General features: G+C 36.5%; 1 protein-coding gene across 3 annotated transcripts in view; it reads left to right on the forward strand.

Moving 5' to 3' along the window:
* Positions 1–25486, forward strand: part of Eip63F-1 (Ecdysone-induced protein 63F 1) — a 38514-nt gene that overhangs the window by 8351 nt on the left and 4677 nt on the right. For all 3 annotated transcript variants that reach the window (XM_034976572.2, XM_069503445.1, XM_069503444.1), the window contains exons 2-6: positions 1804–1836; positions 7109–7196; positions 12510–12653; positions 18446–18578; positions 19237–19385. In XM_034976572.2, coding sequence (XP_034832463.2) covers positions 1804–1836; positions 7109–7196; positions 12510–12653; positions 18446–18578; positions 19237–19385 — 547 coding nt within the window. The remainder of the gene's footprint in view (positions 1–1803; positions 1837–7108; positions 7197–12509; positions 12654–18445; positions 18579–19236; positions 19386–25486) is intronic.

The following is a 25486-nucleotide window of genomic DNA, read 5'->3' on the forward strand; positions in this document are numbered from 1 at the left end:
AATTAATTATCTCTCAACGGCAACCATGCAGAAGAATTTCGAAACCAACTGCAATATTATTCTAAAATCCTAACCTATTAACGGAAAGATGTCACGAGTACGAGACTCTAGCAATGAGGTGCAGAGGGAGATCATTAAACAGAAAAGGAACAGAGTTAACAGTAAAAGTGTTTGTATACTTGTAATGTCTATGTAGCTGTCATTCTCAGTGCTGTAAGTATAATGTCAGCAGGAAAATTTGGCCGCATCGACTGATTGAAATAAAGCTGATGACGTCGGCAGAGGTCGCTGCTGAATTTTCAATAGGTACCTACTGAAAATGCGTTTTTAGTGCTGAGCCCGTGCACGTTATCTGTGTGTAAATCTATTTTTATTATATGGAGATGTTAAATCAATGACATTTTTTCGTTCCTTTCGCTTCCTCTGGCGACTCTTCCACCTCCTGATGTGGATGTGTGCAATCTCTTTACATCGCCGCAAATAAAACGTAAGTATATATATAGAAGTATGTAATGCAATGCAATGCAGATAGACTCCCGCAAAAATACATATGTCTTGAAGTCGAAGCTAAAAGAGTTTCGAAAATATATCAATACCATAGAGAGCAATGTATTTTATTCGTCCTCCACTGACTTAGGATTTTTTTAAATAATAATAATCTTTATTATCTTCTCAACAAACATGTAGTTTACAACAAGCTTTAGTGTGAGGCCTCCTGAGGTTTTTTCAAAATTTCGTAGGCATTTTCAAAAGTGTGCAAACTTCTTACAACGTGACGCTCTCATGATTTGGATTATCTTTATTAAGTACTACTACTTATCGTTGGTATTAATGTATTAATCCTTAGTAGAGCTCGTTATTGGCATGCTCTAAGAAAAGACTTTTAGAAATTTCATCGCACGGTATCCTTAAAAAAACTAAAATGCACTCGGATGAAGTCTCAGGAATCAGCGGGTAAATAACAATATAATAAGATGATGTAAGGTACCTACCTATACTCAGGTATAGTCAACTTATAAGCTTCTACCAGTATTAAATCCCTATATTGTATGTAAATCTAGGTACGTTAGATATAGTATACACTTATACCGCATAATATAATAGGTAAATGTAGTAAGTACACCGTATGGTGGCGGCTATTTCCATTCCGTAAGATATTATGGAAATAACGACTATGAAAGTGGAATGGTTGTTACTTGTTTTGTATACTTTACGAAAATAAATAACTGTCCGTTACAGATCAAAGACTGTTTTCATTACCATAATATAGCTCGCTGTTACTTACACACCTACGTAAAAAAAAGTACCCACGGCACCTACTTACTCGTATTATGTAGGTATGTATCATATTATGTATTTAGTTAAATCATAAGGCAGGTTCACTGATTAGTTATTATCTAAGTAATTTGTAATATCATGTACGTACTTGACATAGAATTATTGCAATTATCTAGTTGGACAAACCAACAAACCAACAAACAAACACACTTTCGCATTTATAATAAGGGTACTGATAATTTTTATGATACCTACTTACCTATGTAATTTTTTTAATTTTATGCGTTTTTTATATTATCTTTTTCTTTTTAATTGAAAATGTTAAAGCCTTACACTTACCTGCTGTACAATCACGCCCGCATGGAATGGTGCCAAGAACATTGGCTGCATTTCCGCTCTGGATAGCCAGGCTGATCCTTTGCACAAAAATGAGCCAGCTAATCTGTCACCAGATAGGCTATTAACCTAACCGCGCTATATCTTTTGCTTTACAAAATTATTCAACTTGTGTTATTTCTATTACAGGGCATGGCCACTACCTCGAGAAGTAGAAGAAAGGTAAGCTTAGAAATTAATTTCTTTTAAATAGATTGCGCATTGTGAAGCTATTTAGGTGAGGTACCTACATATATTGCGTGATGCGTCCGAATTAAATAAAAGTTTTTTATTTCGTCTAGCTAGAAAATATATTTTGATTCTATTTTCAATATAAATTTATATTTTATATTTTCAATGGCTTCTGTAGGGATTTCATAGCACAAAATCTATTAAAATAAACTTGATCTCTTTGTTAAGTACCTAGTTCAGATGCATTATAAAATAGAGTTGCAAAAATATCGTATTACCACATCACTATTATCTAGTACGTTTTTCGAAAGTAAAGAAAGTCTTTCGTAATTCCTTAATGTGAAACGGGATAATTAAAATAACTAAAAGGGTTTGTTTTGACAGTAACAAACTAATAAAATGTTGCAACGGAATTTCATGATTTTCTTCCTAAGTATTAGAACAAAACGTGCATGAACACTACGTAGTCATAGTTATTATCAATCAATCAGTTGACTAATTATGGCTTCTCAAGTGTGGGCTGCTATACACAATACCTACTATTTATTTTATTATTATACTACTTATTATTTTATTTGCTATCTTGACTATTTTCCTAATCAAAAAATTACTTACCTTGTTTAAAATGATGATAAAGAAACATTTCAGCGGAGCGAAGCTGTATTTCCTGTTGGTTTATTAAAAGCTGGATCATTTCGTTGAACTGTCTCGTGATCTTATAGTCCAACTAAGTAAACAATTTTATTTATGTATTTCTAAATGATTTACTACGCAGACGTTTGACTACCTAGGTATGGGTACATTTCGTTCGAGTTTTACTTACTTTTAATCGTGTTTGTACTTAGTAAAATGTACACAAAAAATGTTCTTTTATAGGGAAATAAACTTCAGGTAGGTTCGAATATATGTACACGCTAGGTAGGTACAAATTAATAAGCGCGTGTTTTAATTTGAAGTAAACTGGACAATTTTTTTTGCAGTTTATGGTTTTGGGGTTTTGGTTTTTAAAAAGTACCTAATGTACGTATCTGATTATCACTATCATCATAACCATCAGCAACCCATCCCCCGCTCACTACTGAGTCCGGGTCTCCTCTCAGAATGAGAAAGGTTTGGCTGTAGTCACCGACTGTAGTCTACCGGGCTAGCCAAGTGCGGATTGTCAGACTTCACAAACGTTTGATAACATTATGGGGAACACTCAGGAATGCAGGTTTTCTCACGATGTTATCCTTCACCGTGAAAGCAAATTAGTTGCTTGCTTTGCTTGAAACGCACGTATCCCCGAAAAGTTAGAGGAGCGTTTCTGGGATGGAACCTTAGACCGCCTGAATAGGAGGCCGATGTCTTAACTACTAGGCCGTACCTAAATATAATATGATGATTGGGTTTTTATATTATTTCTCCGTGAACTTAGGGCTACAGCACTAGTTTTTCATTACCTTTTATCAATGGATACTGCCTTGACACGGCTTTTTAGTTGTGCCTCATTGAACTTCCTCCGGGTGTTGGTTGGTGAACCTGATCTCTTTCGGCCAAGAGGCTGCCATTGGAACTGTACTTGAGCAGCGTTTCTCTTTACTCATCGAAAAATATGCTCGACCCATCGGCATCGCCTCAGAACTTATTTCCTTGAACACCGGGAGTTGGTATCTTACCCACAAGTTTAGGCCAGAAAATGCGGATAATAAATTTATATAGACAATAAACATTGTCCACTTTTACACACGGGGTAATTGTAATGTAGAATATACTCATTATCAAAATTAATAAAATAATATAATTTGAATGAAGACACTCTGATTTGATGAATTGAAATTGAAAATAAATCTCGTAATTTTATTAGACAGAAACAGAGTTGCACTGATTAATTATATTCACAGACGAGGACTTAAGGTTTGTAATTACTAATTACAGAATTTAGTCCTTAATTACTAATTAAGTGTCTAGGTACATAAAATATTATATTATGGTCTGGTTAGTAGATAGGTAAGCATGTTTCTATTCTGCTGTTGGTTATTGTGAATGAACTTTTACACATAATAACCAGTGGAATGTCTGGAATCTATCAAAACACGCGGTCTCACCCTCTAACACAACTCGGTCATCTCTGTGATGTTACTAATGTTTGAAAATGTTCGCAACTATGTGCTCAATTTGAAACCCCTGTTTGTCCCTTTGGCTTTGACTAAATCGTCCAGTTAAATAAAATATGCTGACCACGCATCTTAATTTGTTTCAGTCTAAGAACTTTGATTGCTTCACATTTTCTTAAGCCACCTTTATACCTACTTAGTCTTCTTTATAATTACTCGTATTAATTATTATAGATGTCGGTCGCCACAATTTTGTTAGGTACAAGCCGATTTTGAACGAACTTAGCGCGTTTCTATCTTGGTTTCACACAATCAGCTATGAGTTTATTTGGTTATTGGCGCCCAAGAAAATAAACTGATAATTATCTAAATATATAAAAGGAAAAGGTGACTGACTGACTGACTGACTGATCTATCAACGCACAGCTCAAACTACTGGACGGTTCGGGCTGAAATTTGGCTTTTTTTTTTTTTTTTTTTTTTAATGCAGCAGGGGAAAATCCTCATGGACACCCGTAGGTAGAGCCGGACTCTTACCGGCTAAAAACCCCTGCTGTCTTCTTGTTGACCGTGTACCCGCCTTTCAGCCTACAACACAGCAACATTCTTGTCTTTTACTCTTTTCCTCTTCTTTTTTCTTCGTCTTCCTTTTCCTTCATTATTATTTCAGCAAAGTCTGTTATAGCTGTCCAGTTTTTCTCATTTTCCAGCATTTTTTCTATTAGATTTTCTACTGTTATGTCTCCCATTCTACTGACGATCTCTCTTCTCTCTTTTTCCCACTTTGCACATGCAAATATTGTGAAATTTGAAATTTGGCATGCATATAGCTATTATGACGTAGGCATCCGCTAAGAATGGATTTTTGAATATTCAATCCCTAAGGGGGTGAAGTAGGGGTTTGAAATTTGTGTGGTCGAAGTCGCGAGCATAAGCTAGTTAGGTATAAGTATTCAATTTGATAATAATGTACAGTACTTACTTAGTAGATTATCAGTGAATGCGATCGAATAAAAAGCTTAGGCCTTGGACTGTTGAAGACGCGCCACAGATGTACGAGGTAGGTTCTCAACGGGTTGGTTTAATGATGTCTTTGAAGATTTTAGCGTAACTCAGGCGGGAATCGGATATGGGATCGCCTTGCCGTTGTTTCATGGTTTGTTTGGCTAAGAAGCTAGATAGGAAACATAGAGATGTCATATTTTTTTATAACGCTCAATTTTGTACAAATGTGTACTGGCGAAGTCCCGAGTTGATGTCGTGCCAAACGCGACATTAGCTATTTCAATTTGATTCCAATGCGAACTTCATTCGCGTCCTAATGGTACCGACCACACTATTCGGGATACGGCAAATGTTTGACGAATTTTTATAATTTTGGCAAATCAGTCGGTTGGCAGACGCGACATCCTCCATGTGGTTTGTTGATAATATATCCCGGAAAACCCCAACAGTTCCTGCGGGATTTTTAAAAATAGATTTAGATAGGTACTTGAGTTAGCGCGAATGTGCGGAACGATACGATTGCACCGCCGCGCCCGTGGCCCGGCCACACAGTTCGCGATATCAAGAATCATTTGCTGAATCCCGATAGTGGGAGCCATACCTTAGGAGATTTACTAAATTATTTGTACCTACTCTGTCAATGTGTACACATTTTACCTAATGTATATTAAAAGTAGATGATGTCCTTCATGGATTCTTGGCTGGTACCGAGATGTAATAAAGCGCACTGTTGACATTAAACTTGACAAATTCACAACACTTCAACATGGATGTTTCAGTTAAAATTAAATTGGGCAAAAGGCCGCGAAGTAGACAAATAGATAGACACACTTTCATATTTATAATATTAAGTAGTAGGTATGAGGTGTATAGGTACCCACAGAAAAGCACTTAAGTAACTTGTTGATAAATTGGTACGCCGTTATTAAATTGAAATACATAATAGGTATACATGTTACATAGGATAGGCTTCCCGTACGTAAGTTTTACGTAATGTACCTAATATAATTTTACGTATTACGTACATTAAGTAAAATACATAGTAACCAACCATTTTACAATTACTGCTAGGTTTATAAATTACTAGCTGATGCCCGCGACTTCGTACGCGTAGAATTAGGTTTTTTACAAATCCCGTGGGAACTCTTAAATTTTCCGGGATAAAATGTATAAGCTAACTCTGTACCAAATTTCATCAAAATCGGTTTAAAGGTTGAGCCGTGAAAAGCAGACAGACAGACACACTTTCGCATTTATAATATTAGTATGGATTATAATTATTCTAATAAAAAAAACATAATAGTATACATAGGAAATTCATCCCGTACAACAGAATATTTATTAGTAGGTAGGCACCGGCACCGCGGCTAAACCTCTTGAACATGACAAGGATTAGTCTCCGAGTATGAACTGAGAGGCTAATCTCAAACATCTGTCTGCTGCTTTGTATGCACTCGTGACATGACCACTACTAAGTATAACCACCATATACAAACTACAAACAACAGGATTGTCTGGTAAGTAAATTCATCATGATCATCATCATGTATGTATGTATGTATATACTTTATTGCACCACAGAAACACAAATGACAGGTTACAAAAAGAACTCTCAGGCATGCAGATTCCCTCACGATGTTTTATTACTTAAGTATTTATAATATTATCTGTTAAATTACTGAAAGATAAGGTAAACTAAACACTGGCACTTTCGTGTAAGCATTCTAATAAACTTTCAACCCTACAAAGCTAAGTTAAGCTAATGAGTAGAAAAGCGTACAATATTTTCTTCTTGATTTTATTTTTATAATTATGGTACAGGAACAAAATCGCAATGATTTATGGAATAGCGTTCGGCCTTCAGATAAAAAGCACCTGTGGTGGTTTGGATTTCAGGTATTCAAACAAAGATTAAATAAACTCGTCAAAAATGTAAAGATAAATATCGAACACTTAATACACCGATAAGACAAACAAAAGACTGATAACGTCTCATATTGATAAATTGTATGATAATATTCATTTGTCATTTATTTATGCACATTGGTTCCCTTGTTTTGAAACGGAACATTGTTATATGTATCCATCCATGTGTCGCGTTTTAAGGTACCTAGTATAAATTTTCGTGTATGTCTGATCAAAATAATTGTCTGTTGTTGCAGCAAGATGATGAGAAAAAGAATAAGAAAAAACAGTCACCAATTGACGACCGACCGTCCGTGCCTTCCCCCAGCGAAGCAATGCTTCAGAGTAAGTTGTTATTAATTAACATTTTATAACATTATAATCATTCATTTTTTTTTTAATTAAATAGGCATGCGCTTGATTGCAATAATTGAACCAAATTAAGGTGATGATGCAGGTGGAGCGTGCCTGTAAAAAAGTTGTCTATTGACTCTTCTTTTGAAGGTCCCAATATTGTGATTAGCGGGGAAAACGGAAGCCGGAAGTGCATTCCATATTCTTGTTGTGCGTATTGAGTAGAAACGACGAAGCAAATCGCTTTGCACGAGTCCGTGTAATTTCGACTAGGTATGTAGGATTGTAGGGGTGACTGCAAACCTTACCTGCCTGCCTTACCTACGATGCCTTGCGATTCGATAGAAAAAATGACGAGGGGGCGTAAAAACATTTAAACGCATGATTCTTTAAAAATGGGGATTTTGCACCACCAGGATTTAAGAATGCAATTCCTTACAGCATCAGGGCTGAGGAGTTGGGTCGTCGAGTTCAAAAATCTCTACTTGGTATAGGTATCTCCAATATCATTTTATAACCGACAGTTTCTGAATTCCGCCAAATTTTGTGGTCAAGTCCTGTCCAGCATCAGGATTGAGGAGTTGGAATCCAATTTTTTATGGGACAGTGTCGCAAAGTTTTTTGGTTAAAAAATTACTCAAATCGGTTCAAAAATCTCGGGAGATTTCGGTGAATAGATATAGGTAGAAAAACACAACCCCTCCTTTTTCGAAAGTCGGTTTAAAAAGTCTATGTTACTCCTGGATTAATCCTCTATTTGTCTGTGAAAGTCCCATCAAAATAGGTTGAGCCGTTTTGAAGATTAGCTCGTTCAAACAGACAGATTAAAAATGTGTGATTCAGTTGTGGTATAGTTCAAAAAACCATTATTATGAGCTTAATTTGAGGTAGTTATTTCGAAATTACAGACAGACACTTCAATTTTATTTATTAGTGTATACTATAAAATATAGATATTTAAGAAGAGGTTTAAACATGATTGCGTATAACATGGCCCAGCTTTTAGGTAGAATATCAATATTACGAAGTATCAGTGATACACGGACTAGAATCAATACCGTCGTCATCGTTTTAGGTGTCCATTAAGGCATCAGTTTTCATCAATCGATTCTAAAAGTCGACGGCAAACCTCATGGCACTATGCACATAAGTTTGACGGAGGCACGGAGGGTTCGACGAATAAGTAACCTAAGTACCGATATAATAATTTATATGCCTATTGTAATGTAACCTAAGTGGCACACAAACTCAATCAGATACCACGAGTGGGTAGGTATGACCTTTATTTTTGGTTGTTCTTAGATTTTACTCGAGCAATTGGTTTTGGACCATCGCCATCAGAAATTAAATCAATATTCTTTTACCCACCTAAATTATGAAATATTCGTCGACTACGATATTTTTATCTCATTTTATCACATTTTTTACATTTGCGAAAAATAAATTTTAGAACAACGAGGCGATGCGATCGGTTGAGCAATCGACATAATATTGTAAAATATAAATAAAAAGTATCTATAGTAGGCGACAGGTCGAGATGGCAATCGGGGCAAGTCACCCGCGCTATCCCGCACCGGATTAGCGCGGGGGCTGTGGGGTGTGCGGGATGTCCCCACCCCGATTGCCATCTGAACCTGTCGCGTACAGTGTTATGAGAAGAATATCAGATACTTCACATATAAATTTTTCTGGATTTTTTTAACGTAACACCACTTTCTATCGTAAATGAACGAACTACAAGTGAATGAACGAACCTATGAAAAACAATCATCTATTTGGCAAACAAGAATTTACGACTTAATACAGTGACTTATTTATTAGACTAACGATATCATAAACTACGAGCATAAAATTATGATAAAGGGGATTTCACACAGCAGAGTGACTTATTTACTACCTTCCTGTTGCTAGGGACCGAATTCCCGGTATTTTATCGTAACGCGAACGTTGCCAAAGCACCATTATGATAACATTAAAAAGTAACGATATTTAAACATAATACCCTTATTAATACCGTTAAAAACAACACTATTTCTACTGGTAGGTAATACACCTATATCCTAATACCTAACGATACACGTACACAACTGTACAAGTCTTTACCGTACCCTAAGTAACTATAAAAATAATGTTATCATATTGACGTACGTACCGCTACTCTTCACGTTAGCTTTTTAATGTAACGTAACGTTTTAGTAGTTTTAATGTTAAAAATTTAGTACCTAACAGTCCCTTCCTGCTGCCCATTAAAACATTACCTAGGTAGGTATAGGTACATAAATAATATAATATGTATGTAATATGTGTGCGATTTAGGTACCTACAATTTTTATTTAATATCTGCAATTCAATGCGGTCAAATATTCGTAGAAATAAATAGCTATTAGTTATTAGTAGGTCATGAAGTCAATCAAGGTTTTATACAATAGGTACATAAAATTCATTAAGTTATATTCTTATTTGGTCGTATTAAGTACCACTCATGTTAGTTACTCGTATGTAGTTAAATACGGGGAAAAAAAATGGGATGTGTATATAATCTATATTACACTACGCATTTATCGAGTTTTATTTTATGAATGTTAAAATACCAATGAAAATAACTTTGTCCATCTCATTTAAATACCTACGTATTCTAATGATCTATACTTAATACATCTTTATAGAACAGAAGATCAGAAAAACTAAGAAAATCTGTAGCTGAACATACAATATGAATCGACTCATCAAGTCGCAAAAAGAAACCGTTACCGAGAACTTCCCACGATCGATTTAGGTACCTACCTATACCTACATTATTACAAGAAGTTATATTATGTGTGATATTTCGGGAACTGCGATAAATTCCGCTGTAGAATAATACTCAAGCATTTAAAGTCATTACAACTTCACGATGAAATATTTGGCAACCTGAAATATTGTAGTTGACCTTTACGGTATGGGCTATTGGCCTGCCCCGGCTCCGAACGGATAGGCTCTTACTTAGGCTTATAGGTACCGTAGACAAAAACCGGCCAAGTGCGACAGAGAGACAGACAACAAAATGATTCTATAAGGGTTCCTTTTTATCTGTTGAGGTACGCAACCCTAAAAATGAATATGTTATATTATATTACAATTATTCATGTAAGCCTCGTGAAATGATCAAAACCTTTATTCAATTGCACTGAAATCTACATATTTAATGTAAAGTAATCGTTACAGATTTATTATAAATTACCTACCTATGTGAGTGTACGAATTTCCACAAATTATGATCAAACAAAATACAACGAATGTGCGATCTGTTTAAAGTTTAAACAACCACAATATGTTATTTTTAAATAGTCATATTTAATATTGTTTTAAATGGTCTGTTTGAAGAAATTATAAAATAAAAAATAGTAATTAATTAGTGATAATATCTACTCAGTTCAGCACAATCACTTTGGAGATTATAGGTATGGTTTCAGGCGTCCGGCATCAAGACTTTGGTTTTTAGCACTCGTGTCAAATATTTACCTACGTGTAAAATTTGTCGGGGTTTTCATAGACTTTTGTAGTAAAATGAGCGAAACAATGAATGTAGATTGTTGTTAGTTACTTATAACTAACAAAACTATGATCCGAGCTTTTTATACGTTATGTCTATTTTTACAAAACTTATGCCCGGTTTTTATTGATAACCGATATAGATACCAGAGTAGTTATTCTAGCAGGTATAATTAATGACGATTACATACCTCTAAATTAGTTACTTATGTCTCTACCGACTGTTTCGCTAGTTACTAGTAGGTCTATACAATAGGTCCTACTTATGAATTATGCAGTTTTTACAGTAGGGACCTTAGCTTCGTGCGTAACTTGGATAGTAAGATTTATCTTCTCAAATTGAAATAATTGGGAATCGTAAAGTTGTAAAGCTCTAGCTTTTCAGGTAGGAATTTGAAATTTACGGAAAATTACGATATTTTGACAAATTAATTGGCGTAATAATTTATCTGTAATCTGGTAATGGTTATAGTCGGTCTTGAGACTGAAAGATGAAAGATAAGAAAGGCATGAAATACGTAACGTCTGCCTAATCTTTAGTCAATATTGTTAACGACGATATAAGGCCAACTGACGAGAGAAGGCAGACTCATTTTCATAAACACCTTGTTACACAAAATTCACCTTCTTGTTAATTAATACTAAGTCAGAAAAAATTGTGATTAAGTATAAATAAAATGCGCATACCTACTTACTTGACTTATATTTAATTTACCTAAGTAGGTACCTACTACTTAACATTTTATTGAGATAAGTTTTGTGTTGAACTTTTTTAAACAATGGCCTGTCAAAAGAATAACGAATTCTGTAAGTAACTGAATATAATTAACAATTTAAGTATTTATTTTTCAAAAATTTAAAACCTTTGCGTGTTTGCCTGCACAGGTTACCGTATAAATAGGGAGTAGGTAGATAAGATCGGTTTTGTATGGCGACCGACGAGTCAAAAGTAACAATTTATCTGTCGCATTGTCTAATATCCAAAATAATATGCGTCTGAAAAGATAAGCTGATGACATAAGCTGTAGCCCAATTCGTAAAAACTTGTGGCGCGCATTCCGCACTCTTATTAGGTTTTCTTAGGGGGAAAAACTTAGGAGAGCAAAGTTCAGTTTAACAAGCTGTTTATGATGCAAAAGCCACGTATTTCCGTTTTATTTTATAAAAGTAAAAAGGCATTTATTTATTTGTTTTAGACCACAGCGATGTGTGAATTGATTTGCTCGCTATTGTTTCGTAGCTCGTAAAAAAAGTCTATTTAAATAAACATTTTTGCGAAGGGAGCCTTCTGAACCTGAAAGGTATTATTAAGTTTTCTGTGGTAGTAAAAATAATTTTGTCAATTGAGGGGCATGTGGCCTTGTTGTGACAACATATACCTATATCAGTCGATTGCGGTTGTTAACGAACATTGATCCAAGTCGTTAGGTAATTGGATGGGACTTCAGAGGTCTGGATTAGGCCTTCTCGGTGCGCGGCGCCTCGGAGAGCAAGTGTGGCCGTCAGTTTTAGTTATCATCACTTACTTTTGATAATAGCTGATTACTGTCAAGCGTAAAAGCCTAAATTTTCGTACTACATTACAGGGCGGCAGGCGTCGATCCCGCGCACGTCACCCGCGTCCCTTTCATCGCTTCGTCCACTGTGCCCTCTGCTAGCCAGAGGGACATGCGGAGAAACCTCCCCCCCCCCCCCTTCCCCCCCTGCCAGGTCATTAGCCATAGCCACCGACCCGAATACTGCTCTTATTTGTACCTTTTCTATTATTTGTAGATCTCCGGACTGCATTCGGGCTGTTGGACCGGGACAGCGACGGACACATAACCCCGGCCGAACTGCAGTTCATGCTGCGAAACCTTGGCATTGAGGTCAGCGATGATCTTATAGCAGACCTTATCAAAGACGCCAGTAAAACTGGTAAGTGTCTAGAGATGCCTACAGATTTGCTCGATTTTTGATTATAAGTGTCGCTCGATACGTCGTATACTCTATTTTTACGATCAGTACAAATCTTCTCGATTTTGATTTTTGTCATGTTAAATGATCGATAAAATATAAATTAAATCAAGGTTAAATTTTTTGATATATCGATAAAAAAATATCCATAGTGGCGATCGACAAAAATACGATGTCGATCATCACATTTAAATATTCTCGACTTTGTTTGATCGCACTTTAAACGATCGTTCAAATCGAGCGTAGACCTACTTTAATCGTTTTCAAGGGTTTAACGACCTCAGGCGTTACAGTGGTATGCGCTGGCCGCTGCTGAAAGTCCTGAGCTCGATTCATAGCTGGGAAAATTTTCTTTTTGTCAGGTCTGATTTGGTACCTAATTGGTGGAAGGTTTCATACCCGTAACTGTAACATCCTACCGGCAAAGCCTAGTGATTTACCTCAGAGAACGTTATCAGCTATTACAAATAGAATGAATGGCATAAACTATCATATTTCGTTTAGTCACCTTTAAGAAAATTATGCAGAACTCTCAGGTCTCAGACTTGCAGGTTTCCTTAAGTATCGTAACTATAGCAACTCGTAAATAATTTATGAACTTGAAATAAATCTACAGAAGACGCCTACCTACAATTTAACGCGATTAAATCACAGGCCAAAATATGTTATGAGCTTTAATATAGGTAGGTACGTACTACGTGTATATCCTTGCAGAGTAGGTACTTTCAGCCGAGCATCTCCCACTTTGCACTTTGATTTGAATTTTTGCCAAAAACGAACACAGTGCCGCGTAGGTAGATTTTTTATTCACGTTCAGCAAAATTAGGTCATTTAGCGAGACAGTCAATGTGGCTAATTCCGTTGTACACAATCTCTAAACTAAACTAAAATGGCACGTCTAAATCTATTGCTATCCCTGTCATAATGTTGCTTGCGGAGAAGGTTAGCACTAGATTTAGACGTCCTGTTAATTTAGTTTAGTTTAGAGATTGTGTACAAGAGAATCGGCCCCATTGTTCGAAATTGAAAGTTATTATAAAAATAACTTTTAAAATGTTGTGAACAGAAAGCTAAAAGCATGCACTTATCAGCGTCTAATGGTGAACCTCCATAGTGGAAAACAGAATTAGTGCACAATATATAAGTAATTATTATTAGATATAGTATGTACCTAATACGGCTAAGTACGCCATAAACATAAGTAAGTGTAATCAATGTATTAAAAAAACAAAGTAGGTAGGTAAGTATATTAAATACGTTTATTCCTAGTTATACACGGGGATACACGACGCAAATTTTATAAATTTGCTGCTATATCTCACTAGTCTAGAATCTAGATATGTTGTTTAGATAATATCTAATCTCAATTGCTCAGCGGTCAACCGAAAGTACGATAGTTCAAACTTCAAGCTCTACTCGTTGCACTATTCTATTGTTGTACGGACTTGACTTATTAATCATCCCTTGATATTAGGTAAAACTGAAATACCTACCTAACATAGGTAGGAAACTTAAATCTAAATATACTTACAAAAGGAAAAGCTGACTGACTGACTGATTAACTGATCTATCAACGCACAGGTCAAACTACTGGACGGATTATGCTGAAATTTGGCATGCAGATAGCTATTATGACGTATCTACTACTTACACATCCGCTAAGAAAGTATTTTTGAAAATGCAACCCTTAAGGGGGTTAAAGAGGGGTTAGAAATTTGTGTACCTAGTCCACGCGGACGACGTCGCGGGAATAAGCTAGTCATTGATAAAATATTCCATAAGTTTTGTATTATTTCAACTTCAAATTTTATCTGAAAGGTGGCGCCCTATGATGTTGATGTCTGCTAAAATTAGGATCATTTTCGTTTAATTCTTATTATTGTTGGCATGAAGAATGACTAAAAGACAGATTTATCATATTATGAGCTATTTTAAAATCAACGTTGATTAAACGAAGATAATGTATTCGAAGCGTTTCTATAATGGCGTGCAGGTGCGAGCCGACGGCTTCCGGTGGCCTCGCGTCTACACCCCCTTTCCCCAACGTAGCCTCTGAACATTAGGTACACGAATGTCATTATTGTTCTATGACGTACATAGCCTCAGGCCGATATCGACATGCCTCTTGGTAATAAAATTGTGGTTGTTTTGATTCTAAGTAAGTGCTGGCGCGCGCCACGGCAAATTTCCGTACGTTTTTTGCCCCGTAAAATCTGTCCCGCGCGCACTTCGGAATTAATTCCGCACCGAATTTTAATAGATTTAAATTCAAATTTACGGATTTTAGAACGCACGGCAACTTGCCGCACCGCAGTGCGCGCGCTCTCTAAGTAACTTAGGTATTGTTTATCAAATGAAATTAATAATGCAAATCTTAGTGTTACAAATTAAAATAGGTAGGTATTGCGAGAAAAGAATTCTGGAAGTAAACAGACTTGCAAACTTTATGGTATGAATACAAATGATTTATGAGGGAAACATGAAAGAGTCGTTACATTGTCTTATGTAAAACTGTGACGTAAACAAAGCACCTGTGCCGGACAGAAATAAACTGACTGACGGATAACATTTGTCTAGATTTTTTTAGGTTAGTCCTAGAAACCTATTTAGAGAATAGAGACCTACCTTTTTTGTTGGTTCCCCTATTTTATTGATACTCTTTGCGGAGAGATCGGGTTATGTGGGATTTCTACCGACTAAAACCCCCACGGTGGTCATCCTCAATGTTTTAAGAGGCTCCGAGAACTCCATAAAAAAGGTGCGCCGCTAGATACCTCTCTTGTGTGACGCCCATTGGGCTCATTCTGGGTTATTGCCTCATCATCCCTGGCCTCATGTACATTCATCGTCTTCAACATCAATCATCATCAACCGATAGATGTCCACTGCTGGACATAGGTCTTTCGTAGGGACTTCCACACGCCACGGTCTTGCGCCGCCTGAACCCAGCGGCTCCCTGTGACTCGGATGATGTCGTCCGTCCACCTAATGGAGAGGGGGGTTTCTTCCAACGGTGTGCTGTCCGGCGCGAGGTCGCCATTCCACCCCAACGTCTGTCGGTTTTCCGAACTATGTGCCCTGCCCATTGCCAATTCTGCTTCGCAACCCGTTGAGCAATGTCGGTTACTGTAGTTCTCCTACGAACCACCTCATTTCTGATTTGGATAATAATAAATAAGAATTCTTTCGTTTCTTAAAAAATACAAATGCAATCTCTGCAGCTAGGTACCTATTTAGATACAACGCACTTCAAACAATAAGTTGGTATAGATGAGGTAGAGTAGAGTCAGGATAGTATAGTTGGGTGCCACAGATAGAGAGATAGATTGGCAAGAATGGAATCTCAGCTGATCTGGCACCCCTACGCGCTCAGCACGTAACATGACCATCATAGAAAACCACCCGCTTCTATCTAAGTAGGTCCCATCGCAATATGCTAATCCACGATAATAGGTATCTGATTGCTTAGAGTGCCTGCTGTAATAGGTACCTACCTGCCTATCTAGTTGTTTAAGTAGTTTTAAATTAGATTTCTCTTTTGAACATTCCCATACGATAGCCTACCACATTAGGCACTATCTATGCAAGAAGAAGAGAAGTTTATAGCTAAGGTATTGCTAACTAGCCATGTAATTTTGTTCTACGAATTTTCTGTCTTGATTCTTGCCTTGGCTTGTTATAGTGACCCGCCCCGGCTTCGCGAGGGTGCAATTGATACTTATTTTGTTATTTTTCAAAAGAATAAGACAGCATTTTCAACTAAAGCAATTTAAAGAACTTTCTTCTAGTAATTAATTCTAAGCTGAGGTGATTTTTGAAAACAATATGACAAAGTAAGTAAAACAAAGGGTATCGTTGAAAAAGCGACATTCCTCTTTGTATGTTTCTTTTGTACGGTTGTGGAGAAACACAATGCACATCTTCACATTTTTGTAGGCATTTGAATTTTGCTATTTTCTAGCTGCGTCACTTTTACCACTTCTAAATACCTAAGTAACGTATCTAGTTATTTAATGAAAAAACCTAAGCTTACGGCAAGGTCATACCATACCCATAGAAATGGGCAAATTAAGATTTCTAGTGTCATAAAATTGGACGTACCAAGTGCCTACCTACTTACAGTATAGAAAGAAGATATAATTTATTATTATTCAACATATTATTATTATCAAACAACCTACCTTCATTAAGGCCTTGTTATTACTATACTTATAAAACTTATGATTTACGTAGGTAGGTACGCCCAATTGAATTGAACTCCTATTCCCTAAACAAAATTATTCATAGGGTCCCTTTTTAGCCATTATCTTTCAAATCTATATACCTATATCTAAATATATAAAAGAAAACGGTGACTGACTGACTGACTGACTGATCTATCAACGCACAGTTCAAACTACAGGATGGATCAAGCTGAAATAATTTGGTATGCAGATTGCATTATGACTTAGTATATAATAATAATTCAAAACAGCAATATGTATATAACAATAATTATATACAGGACATAATATTCTACTAAGGTTTACGGCACACGTAAGCCCAGTCATAATAATCTTCAGCTCTTATGGAGCTAATGCCGCAGTCAATAAAAAGGGTGCAGTCGTTAAATGTTAATTAACGCGATAAAAGGGAACTCATTACAGCCATGAGTTGGCAAGTCTGTCGAGTGCTTTTAGTTACCTACGTTTGCAGCTAATCATTATTCATCATTATGTAAGTGACAATAAGTAAATTAGTGACCTAGGTCACTTGTACGTAGGTACCTACTTCTCGAGTCGATAAATACTAGGTACGATATTTACTTATGATATAGAGTCCATAGAGCTGGCACTTTGATAGTAGGTATCTACGAACATTATTGGTATAGCTGGTTGTGATATGAGGGGCTCTGCCTCCTACCTAGATAGCCTAAAGAGTAGACAAAGAAGTCAACAATATAGACATTCATAGATATTCGAAATCAAGACACATGGCTAGTGCGCCCAGCCAAGTTCTAATACACTCTACTTATTAGGTAGTAGGTATACTTAACATTATGTAGGTTCCTATCTTTATAATAATAGGAACAAACTACTAAGGTTCCTATATAAAATTAGATACAGATAGGTAGTTAGGTGCATGCCTACTTGTTAATTTGCTAAGTTCGTTGTTACAGCATATTGGCAAAGAGTCAACTGTTGAAGTGCGTTATACAGTTATGTCAATTTAAATGAAGACTAATTACATACTTACCTACTGTTTATCCAAACAATAGATTAAATTTCTATTTTATTTAAATAGGTATAGGTAGGTATAGGTAAATTACACCCTGTATAGCTGTATCACTATCGTGTAGGTATGTCTGTAGTATCTGTAGAAGTAGGACCCATTTAGTTTTGACAAGCAAGAAGCGTAATAAAATAGCCTCCATAGATTTTATCTAAGTATTCGAAAAATATAAAAAATGTAAACAGTAATATAATATATAATACATATAATATAATACATAACAGCTGTGAAAAAATGTAAACAGCGAATCAACCAATCAAAGGGCAGAATTTCTTGACGATTGCGATAGCCATGAAATGGTTATTCTTACACAATTGGGGGGCTGATCAGCAGAACTAGGTATTGGCAATAAACGGAAAAGTGAGCTTCCCTAAATCCTTGCCTTCCTACTTGCTCATCTACATTCCTTGCGTACTGAGTACTGACGCGGACCTGTGAAATAAATAATAATTAAAATAAACCCTTTCCCAATTTTGTTGCAGGGAGTGTAATTATTGATGAGAATGAGTTCATGCAGTGGGTGACGAAGATTCAGGCTCTGCAAGGACTGGATGTCAGTACGAGTGGGGGTGATTCAGAGGAAGAAATTACGAGAGATTTGCTCGCGGCTTTCAAGTAAGTTTCAGTATGCGTTTATTCATTTATGTTATAAATCTGTCTAACATATAGATTGCCATTTCAACCTCAAGCGAACATTAAAAGCTCAATATTTATCGTGATTATCCGTATATTTTATACATCATGGACTAAATTTTATACTACGAAATTTTAGACATTCTGTATCGCGATCATTCAATATTGTAGAATAGGTAAGTACTTACCTACCTACATAAAATAATTATCACGATAAATATTGGGCTTGCATATGCCTGATGCCAGGATTACACAGTCAATATAGATCATGATTGCCCTCCAATTTCTAATTCCGTATGTGATGGCCTGTTCTCGTAAGGTCTTTCTTCTTCTTCGTCGTCGTAGCACTCTGGGCAGAGCGGTCGTGGTCATCACAAACAACCGTCTTTGAGGGCAGATGTTATACGCCTCTTCTCCTTGCGGGCCGACAGACTGCAATCGAGCGTCTTGTCGTGCAGGGCAAGGTGGAGGGCACCAGAGGACAAGGAAGGTCACCCATGTGATGGACCGACTAAATTAAGTCAGCTGTGAGGGGGTCCTTTGCACGAGTATACCAGGCTATCGGGAAGGTCTATGTGCACGCAAATGGGTGGATTGATTGATGGCTTTAAAGTTTGAAACTCTTTATTTATGTGTGCAGAGTTTTCGACCGCGACGACAATGGCTACATAACGCGAGACGAGCTTCGCACGGCGCTAGAGATGATAGGCGAGCCGGTGACGGACGCCCAACTCAACCAGGTGCTGGCCCTCGGCGACATCGACCGCGACGGCCGGATTGACTATGAAGGTACGACTTGTATGCCCTCGCCTTCAAGAAAGAATACCCAGTATAATATTGTAGTCTTTGATAGCTCTTATCTTGAACATGCACATTGGATAATTTATCGATCTATTTAGTGGTAAGAAGTGAGAAGGAGCGGCGGAGATGTTCGCGCAAATTAGCCATATACCCAGTGATGTGGTTATCTCTATCATAACTCTATGCATATACCTCAATGATATTAGAAGAAAAAGAGGTAGATAGGTTACTTATATCAAATTCGATGTTTATTAATGGCACGCTGCGTCAGCGCCGAAAGACTCAACACACATAAACGCATAGATAGTATTTTAACCTCACACAACAGAGAGTAAAGGACGGTGAACTAATAACCTCAGCTTCAGTTGCGCACGAAAAAGAGACGGTTATATTTTGCACTACCTCGTCCTGCACAGAAGAGTGGAAGAAGGACGGATATATGCCTAATAATGCGAGCGTAAAAGAGACGGGACGAGACGGTATACTAGAAACTCCAAAGAAAAAAAAAACCGTAAAGTCTTTTCGGCTAATGCCGATTTATGCCTACACTGTAGTTGTATAGTAAAATAAAAATCTTATACTGTGGTATTTAATATATTACGAACTAGCTTTTTCCCGCGGTTCCGCTCGTTTTTAGGGTTCCGTGCCCAAGGGGTGCCAACGGGACCCTATTACTAAGCCTCCACTGTCTGTACGTCCATCTGTCAGCGGGCTGTATCTCGTAAGCCGTAATAAGTAGACAGTTGAAATTTTCACAGAATGTATTTCTATTGCCGCTATAACAAAAATAATAAAAATTAAATTAAATTAAATCCTTCCCTAAAACAGGAAATATGCACACTATTTGAATTGTCAATACTCAGAAGAGACCTATCTGTTTATTTTATATTCTTTGATCGGAAACTTTAAAATACGTACAACGATAACTTGATACGTACTTATGGCATGTGACATAAGGTCGAAATTGCAATGAGTTGCATTTTACACGAACGTGCACGAGTTTGTTATTGTTAAATAAGTGAAAAATACGAATTATATAAAAGAAACTAGTATTTTGCTCGCTGCTCGAGCTGCTAAAGCAGCTCTCGAGGTCTATAATGTCCATTTTGAATAATAAAAAATTTTGTATGAAAAAAAAAATTCCGCCATTTTGAATTTTTTTTCCATCCATCGAGTAGACCTTCGGATCCTGATCATCTCTTGCCAAGAAACCACTCTTCCATCTTTCATACCCTCCGAGATGGACGCCGACGAAATTTGTATGGCGGCCATCTTTTTTTCGGAATTTTAAATTTTTTTCCAAATTTTTGGCAATTGGATGAGGTTTCGAATGACATTTGCTCGTGCACCTCCCATCTATCTTCAATACCTTGAGCGTGCCCTTCACCCGTCTCCGAAATCCTCAATCATCAGCTCCCTCCATATATTGCCCTTAAGAAATCTTGGTCTTCTATATGAAACCATAAGTAAAAAAAAAAAGTTTCATACAAAATTTTACAGGAGGGAATTTTTTGAAAATCTCGGCCGCCATCTTGTTTTTTCAATTTTTTACACTTTTCCTAAAAATCGTTTGCTAATATCTAAAACAACTGCAAGTTTAAACAAAATCGGTTGGAAAACAAAAAAGTTACAAAAGTCAGGTCGGCCGCCATCTTGTTTTTCTGAAATGTCATAATTTTTCCTTACTCGAATCCCACTTCTGAACATATCTCCCATACATTATTATATCATTTTCTATCTCTTTCTAGGAGAACAATTATGTCAATGAGTCAGTCAGTGGTAATTGAGCTATATATAGTATAACTAGTATTTTGCTCGCTGCTCGAGCTGCTAAAGCAGCTCTCGAGGTCTATAATCGCCATTTTGAATAATAAAAAATTTTGTATGAAAAAAAAAAATCCGCCATTTTGAATTTTTTTTCAAGTCATCGAATAGACCTTTAGATCCTGATCATCTTTTGCCAAGAAACCACTCTTCCATCTTTCATACCCTCCGAGATGGACGCCGATGAAATTTGTATGGCGGCCATCTTTTTTTCGGATTTTCAAAAAAAAAAATCAAATTTTTGGCAATTGGATGAGGTTTCGAATGACATTTGGTCGAGCACCTCCCACCTATCTTCAATACCTTGAGCGTGCCCTTCACCCGTCTCCGAAATCCTCAATCATCAGCTCCGTCCATATGTTGCCCTAAAGAAATCTTTGTCTTCTATATGAAACCATAAGTGAAAAAAAAAAGTTTCATACAAAATTTTACAGGAGGAAATTTTTTGAAAATCTCGGCCGCCATCTTGTTTTTCCAATTTTTTTCACTTTTTCTAAAAATCGTTTACTAACATCTTCAATTGTTGCAAGTTGTAACAAAATCGGTTGGAAAACAAAAAAGTTACAAAAGTCAGGTCGGCCGCCATCTTGTTTTTCTGAAATGTCATAATTTTTCCCTAGTCGAATCCCACTTCTGAACATATCTCCCATACATTATTATATCATTTTCTATCTCTTTCTAGGAGAACAATTATGTCAATCAGTGAGTGAGTGGTAATTGAGCTATATATAGTATAACTAGTATTTTGCTCGCTGCTCGAGCTGCTAAAGCAGCTCTCGAGGTCTATAATGGCCATTTTGAATAATAAAAAATTTTGTATGAAAAAATAAATTCCGCCATTTTGAATTTTTTTTCCATCCAACGAGTAGACCTTCGGACCCTGATCATCTCTTGCCAAGAAACCACTCTTCCATCTGTCATACCCTCCGAGATGGACGCCGATGAAATTTGTATGGCGGCCATCTTTTTTTCGGAATTTTGAATTTTTTTTCAAATTTTTGGCAATTGGATGACGTTTCGAATGACATTTGGTCGAGCACCTCCCACCTATCTTCAATACCTTGAGCGTGCCCTTCACCCGCCTCCGAAATCCTCAATCATCAGCTCCCTCCATATGTTGCCCTAAAGGAATCTTTGTCTTCTATATGAAACCGTGATTGAAAAAAAAAAGTTTCATACAAAATTTTACAGGAGGGAATTTTTTGAAAATCTCGGCCGCCATCTTGTTTTTCAAATTTTTTTCACTTTTTCTAAAAACCGTTTACTAATATCTTCAATTGTTGCAAGTTGTAACAAAATCGGTTGGAAAACAAAAAAGTTACAAAAGTCAGGTCGGCCGCCATCTTGTTTTTCTGAAATGTCATAATTTTTCCCTAGTCGAATCCCACTTCTGAACATATCTCCCATACATTATTATATCATTTTCTATCTCTTTCTAGGAGAACAATTATGTCAATCAGTGAGTGAGTGGTAATTGAGCTATATATAGTATAACTAGTATTTTGCTCGCTGCTCGAGCTGCTAAAGCAGCTCTCGAGGTCTATAATGGCCATTTTGAACAATTTAAAAAAAAGTCATACAAAAATAAATTCCGCCATTTTGAATTTTTTTTCAAGTCATCGAATAGACCTTCGGATCCTGATAATCTCTTGCCAAGAAACCACTCTTCCATCTTTCATACCCTCCGAGATGGACGCGGATGAAATTTGTATGGCGGCCATCTTTTTTTCGGAATTTTGAATTTTTTTTTAAATTTTTGGCAATTGGATGAGGTTTCGAATGACATTTGGTCGAGCACCTCCCACCTATCTTCAATACCTTGAGCGTGCCCTTCACCCGTCTCCGAAATCCTCAATCATCAGCTCCCTCCATATGTTGCCCTAAAGGAATCTTTGTCTTCTATATGAAACCACAAGTGAAAAAAAAAAGTTTCATACAAAATTTTACAGGAGGAAATTTTTTGAAAATCTCGGCCGCCATCTTGTTTTTTCAATATTTTTCACTTTTTCTAAAAATCGTTTGCTAATATCTAAAACAACTGCAAGTTTAAACAAAATCGGTTGGAAAACAAAAAAGTTACAAAAGTCAGGTCGGCCGCCATCTTGTTTTTCTGAAATGTCATAATTTTTCCCTACTCAAATCCCACTTCTGAACATATCTCCCATACATTATTATATCATTTTCTATCTCTTTCTAGGAGAACAATTATGTCAATGAGTCAGTCAGTGGTAATTGAGCTATATATAGTATAATAACTAGTATTTTGCTCGCTGCTCGAGCTGCTAAAGCAGCTCTCGAGGTCTATAATGGCCATTTTGAACAATTTAAAAAAAAGTCATACAAAAATAAATTCCGCCATTTTGAATTTTTTTTCAAGTCATCGAATAGACCTTCGGATCCTGATAATCTCTTGCCAAGAAACCACTCTTCCATCTTTCATACCCTCCGAGATGGACGCGGATGAAATTTGTATGGCGGCCATCTTTTTTTCGGAATTTTGAATTTTTTTTTAAATTTTTGGCAATTGGATGAGGTTTCGAATGACATTTGGTCGAGCACCTCCCACCTATCTTCAATACCTTGAGCGTGCCCTTCACCCGTCTCCGAAATCCTCAATCATCAGCTCCCTCCATATGTTGCCCTAAAGGAATCATTGTCTTCTATATGAAACCATAAGTGAAAAAAAAAAGTTTCATACAAAATTTTACAGGAGGAAATTTTTTGAAAATCTCGGCCGCCATCTTGTTTTTCCAATTTTTTTTCACTTTTTCTAAAAATCGTTTGCTAATATCTGCAAGAGCTGCAAGTTTAAACAAAATCGGTTGGAAAACAAAAAAGTTACAAAAGTCAGGTCGGCCGCCATCTTGTTTTTCTGAAATGTCATAATTTTTCCCTACTCGAATCCCACTTCTGAACATATCTCCCATACATTATTATATAATTTTCTGTCTCTTTCTAGGAGAACAATTATGTCAATGAGTCAGTCAGTGGTAATTGAGCTATATATAGTATAACTAGTATTTTGCTCGCGGCTCGAGCTGCTAAAGCAGCTCTCGAGGTCTATAATCGCCATTTTGAATAAATAAAAAAAGTTTTAAATTTTGTATGAAAAAATAAATTCCGCCATTTTGAATTTTTTTTCAAGTCATCGAGTAGACCTTCGGATCCTGATCATCTCTTGCCAAGAAACTACTCTTCCATCTTTCATACCCTTCGAGATGGACGCCGATGAAATTTGTATGGCGGCCATCTTTTTTTCACAATTTTAAATTTTTTTTCAAATTTTTGGCAATTGGATGAGGTTTCGAATGACATTTGGTCGAGCACCTCCCACCTATCTTCAATACCTTGAGCGTGCCCTTCACCCGTCTCCGAAACCCTCAATCATCAGCTCTCTCCATATGTTGCCCAAAAGGAATCTTTGTCTTCTATATGAAACCGTAAGTGAAAAAAAAAAGTTTCATACAAAATTTTACAGGAGAAAATTTTGGGAATATATCGGCCGCCATCTTGTTTTTCCAATTTTTTACACTTTTTCTAAAAATCGTTTGCTAACATCTAAAATAACTGCAAGTTTAAACAAAATCGGTTGGAAAACAAAAAAGTTACAAAAGTCAGGTCGGCCGCCATCTTGTTTTTCTGAAATGTCATAATTTTTCCCTACTCGAATCCCACTTCTGAACATATCTCCCATACATTATTATATCATTTTCTATCTCTTTCTAGGAGAACAATTATGTCAATGAGTCAGTCAGTCAGTGGTAATTGAGCTATATATAGTATAATAACTAGTATTTTGCTCGCTGCTCGAGCTGCTAAAGCAGCTCTCGAGGTCTATAATGGCCATTTTGAACAATTTAAAAAAAGTCATACATTTTCTATGAAAAAAATAATTCCGCCATTTTGAATTTTTTTTCAAGTCATCAAATAGACCTTTAGATCCTGATCATCTTTTGTCAAGAAACCACTCATCCATCTTTTATACCCTCCGAGATGGACGCCGATGAAATTTGTATGGCGGCCATCTTTTTTTCGGAATTTAAAAAAAAATTCAAATTTTTGGCAATTGGATGAGGTTTCGAATGACATTTGCTCGAGCACCTCCCACCTATCTTCAATACCTTAAGCGTGCCCTTCACCCGCCTCCGAAATCCTCAATCATCAGCTCTCTCCATGTTTTTCTCAAAATGATTTCTTGTCTTCTATATGAAACCATAAGTGAAAAAAAAAAAGTTTCATACAAAATTTTACAGGAGGAAATTTTT

This window comes from Maniola hyperantus, chromosome 15 (assembly GCF_902806685.2).
Source record: "Maniola hyperantus chromosome 15, iAphHyp1.2, whole genome shotgun sequence".
Lineage (NCBI taxonomy): Eukaryota > Metazoa > Arthropoda > Insecta > Lepidoptera > Nymphalidae > Maniola > Maniola hyperantus.